The 8,946-nt window shown below is 42.8% G+C and overlaps 1 protein-coding gene across 2 annotated transcripts in view; it reads right to left on the bottom strand.

Moving 5' to 3' along the window:
• ARFGEF1 (ADP ribosylation factor guanine nucleotide exchange factor 1) overlaps window positions 1-6,022 on the bottom strand; it is a 111,709-nt gene extending 105,687 nt beyond the window's left edge. The window contains exon 1 of one of the 2 annotated variants that reach the window (XM_045860983.1): window positions 5,359-6,022. In XM_045860983.1, the coding sequence (XP_045716939.1) occupies window positions 5,359-5,482 (124 nt within the window). In that variant the 5' untranslated portion in view covers window positions 5,483-6,022. The remainder of the gene's footprint in view (window positions 1-5,358) is intronic. The other variant, XM_045860984.1, reaches the window with a different exon arrangement.
• Between the last annotated feature and the right edge of the window lie 2,924 nt (window positions 6,023-8,946).

The following is an 8,946-nucleotide window of genomic DNA, read 5'->3' on the forward strand; positions in this document are numbered from 1 at the left end:
AATATACTAGAGGTTGGCCAAAAGGTTCGTTTTAGTTTTTTCCATACAATGGTTCCAGTAGGGCTTAGTTGTCTTTATCTTCATTCAAAACAATTTTGTTAGATTGTATTGTGACAGCTAACATATCAGTATGCATTTGAAATAAACTCATCAAAATTGGGGAATTTTTGTGTAGCCATTTTAATATTGAAGATGGAAGAAAATACACATTTTTGGCACATTATGCTTTATTATTTCAAGAAAGGTAAAAACAGAACTGAAATGCAAATAAACAAACAAAAAAAGATTTGTGCAGTGTTTGGAGCAAGTGCTGTGACTGAATGTTTCCAAAATAGTGTGCGAAGTTTCTTGGGCCACTGATATTTTGGCTAAGTGATTATTTACTATGGGGCTGTCTCATGCATTGGAAGATGTTAAGCAGCACCCCTGGCCTCTATCTACTAGAAGCCAATAGTGGGAGATAGCCATCATACTCAAAATAATCCAAATTAATAAACATTGGTGAAAATGAAAAATTTGTTTTTTATTTTATGGAATAAATTAAATGGACTTTTTGGTCAACCCAATATTAGTTTGTTTTTTACTGTCAGACTCAACCCACTAGAAAGTAAATTCCATGAAACATGAAAGCATGTTTAGTTCACTGTTATATGCCTAGTACTGAAGCAGTATCTGGCACATACTGTTCAGTTCAACAAATATCTGAATGAAGAATATACCTAATTTTGAATGGCAACAATAATTTATTCATGCATTTTCCCCTTTTCAAATATCTCCTCTGTTTCGTAAAGAATATGACAAATATTTCCCCCAATTATTTCCCATTTACAATACACTTTTATTCTCCTTTGAAAAAACAATTACCAAGAGAAGTTTCTCTAGAAGTTAAACATCGTCAGGGGAGACAAGCAATTGTCTGCCATAAATAAGATAGAAAAGAAAGAGCTAGCAAGCAAACAGCTGGTCTCGATACCCCGTTTTCCAATTGCTTCTTATTTCTGACTTTCTTCTCTTCTCCACAGTGTCAACACTGCTTTCCCAAAAACAATAACTCTTCTGGAGAAATCCTCTCATCAGTAGTTAGGCCTATTTTATCTGCTTTGCCTTTCATTCCCTTGAACAGAGTCCCATAGTAAATTCCAAGGAGTAATGTTTCCTAGGGGTGCTAACAGTATTAGCAGATGCTGAAAAGGGTCAAATAAATTGAGGAAAGACTTCACTAAGTAAAACTGAGCAGGTTAGTGTGTCTCCACAATGGAAAGTGTAACCCAAACTTACTCGTTTCAACTCAAACTTAATAGAATCTTTTCAGTCATTTCATCACATTCTTCTTTCCTAGCTATCTCAAAAATTCTGAAAGCCCGGCTTACTGAAAGCACCTTTTACATTAGACATTAAGGAGAGACTTGTTAATGGATTTAAATTATAATTAAAATGTTCACAGTCCTCAGGGTATTATTTAGGAGTAAGTCATTGTATTTTCATAAATGGTGAAGTGACAAAAATTAATAAAATTACCAAAAGTAGCATAAGACTGGGGCCACAAGCACTTGAGTAATTTTCCCTCCATCCATCTATCCCTTTTTTATTACCCCACTAACTAAAATAAGGGTGGGATTGGAGGGGCAGAAGGAAGCAAGTTCTGTAAATTTTTAGCCTAAATATTATATTTACATTTCTGGGGGTGACTATCATTAGAGGTGAATCATAAATAAGAAAATTAAGTCAGTAGGGCCACTTTAGAATATGAACAAATTAACACCCTGATGGGGAATAAAAATCACTTCCCTAATAATTCCTCTTTTTTCCATCACTCTCTGGAATCTCTGCAGGGAATCCACACTTATCGCTGCCCCAGCATTCCTCCCTAGCCGCTAAAACCTTGTCACCCTTTTCACTCCTATTCTGTATCAGTGCCAGCTTCCAGCCATGAATTTGCTCATCCTAACATTTGCAGATTATCTTCATAGATATCTATTGTTAGAATCAGAAGTTGAAATAGTCATACTCCTAACTTCAAAGAAACACCTAAAACCTAGAGGTGTTTGGAATATGGCTTAACTGCACCCTCCCCATGAGACAAATAATACTACCTTCAAGCAGATCCCACAACAATTCTAAATTCTTTGAAACTAAAAATAGCTCAGCTGTTGTCTCATCTGCCAGCAGATGGCCAGACTATTTTTAATTCAAGATTCTAGAAAGTAGGAAAGGATCAGGCTAAGCTAGGGCAGCCTAGAAGGCCTTGACACTGCAGAGTTCAGTCAGTGATCACTGCAGAGCTGTAGTGGGCAGGTACCAAGAGAGGGCAACCTGGAGCTGTTCTTGGGCCTGTGGGCTTCATCCTGATTGCAACAAGGTAGGTGTGAGGGTTCTGTTCTTTCCCTTTTCTTTCTCTTTTTTAACCATTCCTTAAAGTCTGAAATGTAAGATAATTTGATAAAAGTTTTAAATAACCTGCACACCCTTTAAAGCTTTCATTATTTTTCTTTTTGAAAATAAAAGTCCCTTTATTTAGTGGTTTGAGAATAAATTTTGTTTTAATGAGTAAAAATCTCTCCTCAGCTAGGTAAAATTTCCTAAAAGCTACACTTTAACAAAAATAAAGTTTTCTTAAGAATATGCGATGAACTATTATAATATGAGCATTACTTAGAGAAAACCTTTTATAACTGGCCTTTGTATTAAAAGGTAACTGAATTTTGAGTACTAGCCCTCTGAAATCTAATCACATGCCAATAAAATGATTTTTAAAACACAGAGGATTAAAAGTTAGACTTTCTATATACTTCCTTGTTTACTGGCCATCTCCCTTTAGTTCCATAATAGGTGCTCAATAAATGTTTAAGGGAGAGAGGAGATGAATGCAGGCAGGTGTATTTAGAGGGTTGTAACATTCACCTCTATACTTCTATCATCCAACTCCTACCCACTTTCAAAACAGAGATCAGGAATGACCAACCAGGTCATTCCAGTTCACTTTCCCATCCTGACTGATGGTCACACAGATTATCAAGAGACCAAAGTAGGCCAGATCCGGGTCTCAATAATAAAAGGGAGAGGTCCATAAATTTCCAGGGTCAAAATATATTTGGGGATACTTTCTTATTGCAAGACAGTATATTTTCTGCAAAGATGAAATAGGTTATCCCTATCAATTTATGTTTAGGTGATAATGTAGATATGGATGACTAGAAGAGAAGAAATCAAGTTCACTGGGGATTAACTATTGTGAGGTTGCTCAATGAGTTCTGCAGGGGGCTAAATGTAACTAATGAAATGTGAGAAAAAGCCTCAAACATCTCAAGTACAAAAAGTACGCTGGTGCCTAGCCCCTGCTTGGGCAGTCAGATTCCTCATTACACGCTTCTTCGAACTATATGGGAGGGAAAAAAAAGTAAAAACTGGCAAATCTGAAATAGACAATTCTGCTACAGCTGGTATACACACTACCAAGTAGTTCCTGTATCTAGAAATGGCACAGACCAAAACTATAAGCCCTCTAGAGATGCTAATCAAGAATGGCAAGAATTCTTACTGCACAAGTTAACAGAACAGTAGTACACCCACATTCATGGTGCATTAGAGGGGATGTATAACCTTATAATCATTAAGTTCAATATCCTAATTTTACAGAGAAAGAAGTTAGGGCCCAAGAACTTGACTATTCTACAATGCAACATCACTGGGATAAATCCAGGTTCCCAGATTCTACTTCTAAGGAGCTCTCCATTAAAACACACTTTCTTATATTAGCATTTTGGAGAGAAAATACACACACACACACACACACACACACCACACTCCTTTTCTTCAGTGTAATACTTACAATTTAGCATATTAAAATATACTCTAACATGGAAAATCTGATCTCAAAAAATAAAACTTTATTTTGAATCTCAAGTGCCTTAACCTGCAAGTTATTCACAAACCAACGTATAACAGTTCTTTTAAAAACTCTGAAAATCACTCCTTTACTCATCACACCCCAATTTAATATTTACTGTTTTCGAGATCCAGACATTTTTACCAATGTAAAATGTCTTCTCATATGCCTGTTTTTCCTTAGCTTCAAGAATAACAAAAGGTGAACTTCTGACCCATGAGGGGCAGAAAAACTAAACATAAGCCCACTATAGAAGATTAAAAAATTTTTAATGAAATTTCTTCAGTAATGTTTTCCATAGCAACACTAGGATCCAAAAAAGAAGAGGGGGACCAAGGCTTATGACTTTATACCAAGTTAAAATGTCATCTCCTATTTATTAGTAAGTAAAAGGCAAAGTTGGTTTTAATCTGTCTTGACTCCACTTTAGCACACATTTAAGTTATTCGTGATTTCTTCCCCTTTAGGGAGCTTTTCCCCCCCCAAATCCATTTAACAAGCTTAATTTTCTCGTCAATTTGATCTAGTCTATTTGCAGTGCTATAAAATAAAGCATAAGCATCAGTAATTTATCTTTGTGTTAAATGTCCTGGTCTGTCCTTTGCACCTTTGATGGATGCAACACATTTATTAGTGTCCCCTCTGTAACAATTCCTCATCTGCCTGCCCTCACTCTAAGTATTGTTTAGATTTTCCCTGCTGTGGGCTTCATTACACCGGAGCTCGTCCGTCTGAACTATAAATCACAATTCAAGCTGGAGAGCAGCTGCCAGCGTCCAGACATGTGGCCAGTGGGTGTCATTGTCTTTTTCGCTATTTCAAACCTTCCCCCGTCCTTGTCATTAAAGCCAGCTTCCTTTCCTTCCACGCTTTTATATCACCACCCCCACCCCTTAACCTCTGGTCTCGTTCTTCCAAGTCAACCCAGTCAGATCCAACATTACTCGGTTTTCCCTGTGGCGGAGGCGGAGAAATGTCAGAACAGGCTGCACCTCTCGCAAGCCCCTTCTCAAGACTGTCAACAAGGGAACAACTTCACTATCTTCCCAAAGTACCACGCCAAACGACAAAGTTACTGAAATTCAGGATACAGAACCCTTCCCACGCCCAGGCTTGACAAATCGGCTCCACCTGAATTCCCAAGCTACTAAACAACAGCTCGTTTCTGCTTTATCACAAAGGGTGATATCCTGGCCGCACTGCACAGTCCACCCACAAAATCTTCTACTCTCAAGTCGGTGCCAAGCCCTGCTGCCTTCCCTGAGTCCAGCACACTGCCCTTCCTCCTCCACCTTGCCCCTGCCCCACAAGGCAGCCGAGTTCCTGTCAACTCCAGACACACAGCCAAGCGCTCCGCCAGGGCTGCCCAAGATCAGAGGCTGCGGTTGTTGGAAGCCCCCAGGCGACCCCATCTCCAGGCCGCCCGCCCCCACTCCCACCCCACCCCCACTCCGGGCCTCCTCCCAGCTCACCTAGTGCCACCTCGCACGCTTTGCGCAGCTGGGAGTGATGCGCCTTCTTCACTTCCTTGTCGGCCAAAATCTTCTCCAGGGCCCGTGTCAGGAACATGTTCTTCGTCTTCTTCCCTTCATACATGGACGTGGAAAAGGAGGCTGCGGCTCGTCAGACCTGCGGCTCCCAGCGGCTAGACGGGAGGAGGAGGGGGAAGAAGAGAAGAGAAAGGAGAGGGGGTGGAGGTAGGGGAGAGGAGGCGTGGAGGGCAGCGGCCGGGGCAGGAAGGGGCGGGCAGGACCAGCCAGGGTGCGGGCCGGCGCGGAGGTCTTCGCCACCCCACAGAGAGGTAGCCCCTGGAGGGCCGCGCCGCAGGACCTCTGCTTCTCCCAGTCCGGGTGTAGCTTCCCGGCCACCCCCCTCACTGGCGCCTCCAGCCAGGAGGCAGCGAGGGAGCCCAGCCCAGGCAGCCGTCTGCTGGGGGTCGAGAAGCGAGACGGCGGCTCAGAGGCCTGACAAGAGCACGGATATCCTGGCTGTGGGGACGATCACCCGCCGCGGCCGCGGACTGGCCTCCATCACCGCCGACCTGCCACGGCCGCCATGTTGGAAGGAAACGACGCGTCACGCAGAGGCCGAACGGCTGCAGAGGAGGAAGCCACGGCGCGGTGGCAGGCTCTGCCGGCCGGGAGCGGCTGCAGCGCTAGGAGGCAGGGGGCGGAGGGCAGCGCGGGAGGAGCGCCCCAGCTGCAGCGCTGTGCTACGGTGGCCCGGCGGGGCCTCGCAGCCTCCCGCGTTCTCCCGCAGGGCAGGGTGGGGTGTGGCGTGGGGCGGGTGTCCTGCGGCAGCGCGCCGGGCGCTGTGGGTTCCTTGCAGTGGAACGGAGCCCCCACACCCAGGTACTGGTGCTCGCAATCGAGAACAAGGTTCTCGGCTACGCTACACCCACTTCTCCGATTTTCTGGAGATCCTTTCGGTGGGAGCGCAGCCCCTTCTGCTCCAGGGGTCGCGGAACCCCCCGGGGCCTTCGCAGCCGCACTATCAACACCTGCCACGCGCTAAATTTTGTTACCAGGTACAGGAAACTGCTAATCCAGGACTGTGCCCTCCAGCTGTGTCAGGAAGGATTCCTTCTTAGGACGAGTAAACTATCACTAATTTGACAAGGACTCAGCAACGTTTCACTTTTTCATCTTTGTGGGATAAATCGGTACACTCTAGATTTCAGATCCATTCTGAATTGAGTCGAAAGTTAGGCGAACAGGTGTATGCTGATTCATGAGGTCCCTTAGAGCTCTGTGTCACTGTGCCTTTAATACTTAGATTTGGGCCAGGATATTAAAACCAATTTCAGAATGAAAAATCTGTAAATGCAGACTGATTACCACAAACACACACGTGACCGTGTGTCTGCTTTTGGTACCAAAGAATAATTCTAATTTCTGTTTTATTCAGAGCAGAAAATTATAAAGAATACCATTAAATAGATGCAAAGAATTTACTTGTTACTCTAGGTGTATGTCTTTAAGTTCAAAGCTATAGTGTGGCTCTATCAATACTGGGTCCCAAATTGTTAGAAAATGCCTCACTGTTCCATTTGACTGCTCTGACAATGGACTTGTGCTAATGTAACCATTTAAACTCAAGAATAAAGAAACTGAAGCGACAAGATTGGGAAAGGTGAAAAAAAAGAGTAAGAAAAAGAAACTTTGAAGCTGACACTGAATTAAAGTGGACAATATTTTAAACTTTTCTTGTCCTGAGAAATTAATTAATCATTGTAGAGTCTATTTCTAGATTACTGAAAGTTAGAGATTCAGTATACTACAACAGACATGATTTCTATGTACACATATAGATTATAAATTTTCTGAGAACAAGCTCCATTTCTAATCTATCTTTGTTCCTTTATTATGCCAGTCTTATGCTAGGTGCTCTTGAAGGTGCTAGCTGATCACCGAATCTATTTACTCTTCTTGTCACTACACAGATACATTGTGTTCACCGGCCTCCCTTGTAGTTAGGTGTAGCATAGCCATTCAGATTTAGCCCATTTAAAAATGTGTATATTTATGCTTGATATTTGTTAATGAATAAAGAGATTTCTGCACTTAAAGATCCCAGAGTCTACTGCAGAGCACATATCACAATCTGATCATCTTGTCTGGACATTTAGTATAGTCACTAGCATCAAGAAAGCATTTGGTATAAATTCAAATAGAAACTTGGATGAATGAAAGACACTGGGCTAAGTCAGGCATGATCCTCACCTTTGTGGAGTTTACAGCTATAGCAGGGAAAAGAATGTTAAACAAGTAAATGACTAGTGAGTGGATATATAGTTATATATGTGTTAAGTGTGATTTAAGAAAAGAACAGAGAGCTATGAGGACACCTACTTTAAATTTTGGATTCAGGGATGGCTTCCCTAAAAGAGTAACATTTGAACTGGGACCTGAAGGAAGAACAGAAGTTAGCCAAATTCAAGGAAGAACTTTGTGGCAGTCTCTTGGGTTAAGGGGGAAGCTGCAAGTTTCGAGACTCAAAACAAGGCAGTGTGGCTGAAAGTTATGGGGGTATGGTGCCAGTACAGATAAAGAGGGAACTAGAAAGCAGATCATACAGAACCTTGCAGGCCATATTAAGGAGTTTGGGATTTTATCCCAGTAGCAATAGAAATCTATTGAAGGATTAAGTCAGGAATGAAGTCATCAAATTGGTGATTTAAGAACAGTCTCACTGAGGTGTGGGGACAAGAGTGAATGTGGACCGAACAATGAGGAGGTGGTTATCACAGTGCAGCATCGTTTGGGCTGGAGTCCAGGACCACCGCGCAAGGTTTTGGAGATCGTGCTCAACACAAAGATGGCAAATGGGGCTGAAGTCAAGCCCCAGCATCTGTCCAGGTAGAGGAGCTCCTTTTTCCAATTTGCATAAACGTTACACAGACCACTGGCATCTAAGTGATGGAAGAGGAGATGGAGTAATGTGGACAGTTTTGAGGTATATTATGGTGGCAGAATGGACCAAGTTAGTAATGAACTGGAGTGAAACTAGAGGAAAGGAAGAGGTCTCGAATAAATGCCATGCTTCTTACCAGAGCCAGTAAATGAGTAGAAATGCTGTTTGTGGAGATGGCCTAGCCTGTTTATGGGATAGGAACAAATTTGAGGGTAAGAGTGCAGTTTTTGGTTTTAGAAGTCAGGTTTTATGAGATATGACCTAACCCTCTCAGGAGGGATGGCCTCCATCCTCCTTTCCCCTAGAGACGAATTCATCCTCCTCCTTGGCTGAGTCTAAGACTTCACCCAAAAGGTGGTTGTGAGCCCTGGCTGGCATAGCTCAGTGGATTGAGCGTGGGCTGCGAACCAAAGTGTCGCAGGTTCGATTCCCAGCTAGGGTACATGCCTGGGTTGCAGGCCATAACCCCCAGCAACCCCACATTGATGTTTCTCTCTCCTTCTCTCTCTCTCTCTCCCTTCCCTCTCTAAAATAAATAAATAAATAAAATCTTAAAAAAAAAGACAAAAGGTGGTTGTGATAGGGTGGGCAGGGGTGTGTGCAGATTGGGGGCGGGGGGGAGTCACTCTCACCCAACCTGAAACTCA

Source organism: Phyllostomus hastatus, unplaced genomic scaffold (assembly GCF_019186645.2).
Source record: "Phyllostomus hastatus isolate PE091 unplaced genomic scaffold, TTU_PhHast_1.1 phas_scaffold_21, whole genome shotgun sequence".
In the NCBI taxonomy this organism is placed as follows: Eukaryota; Metazoa; Chordata; class Mammalia; order Chiroptera; family Phyllostomidae; genus Phyllostomus; species Phyllostomus hastatus.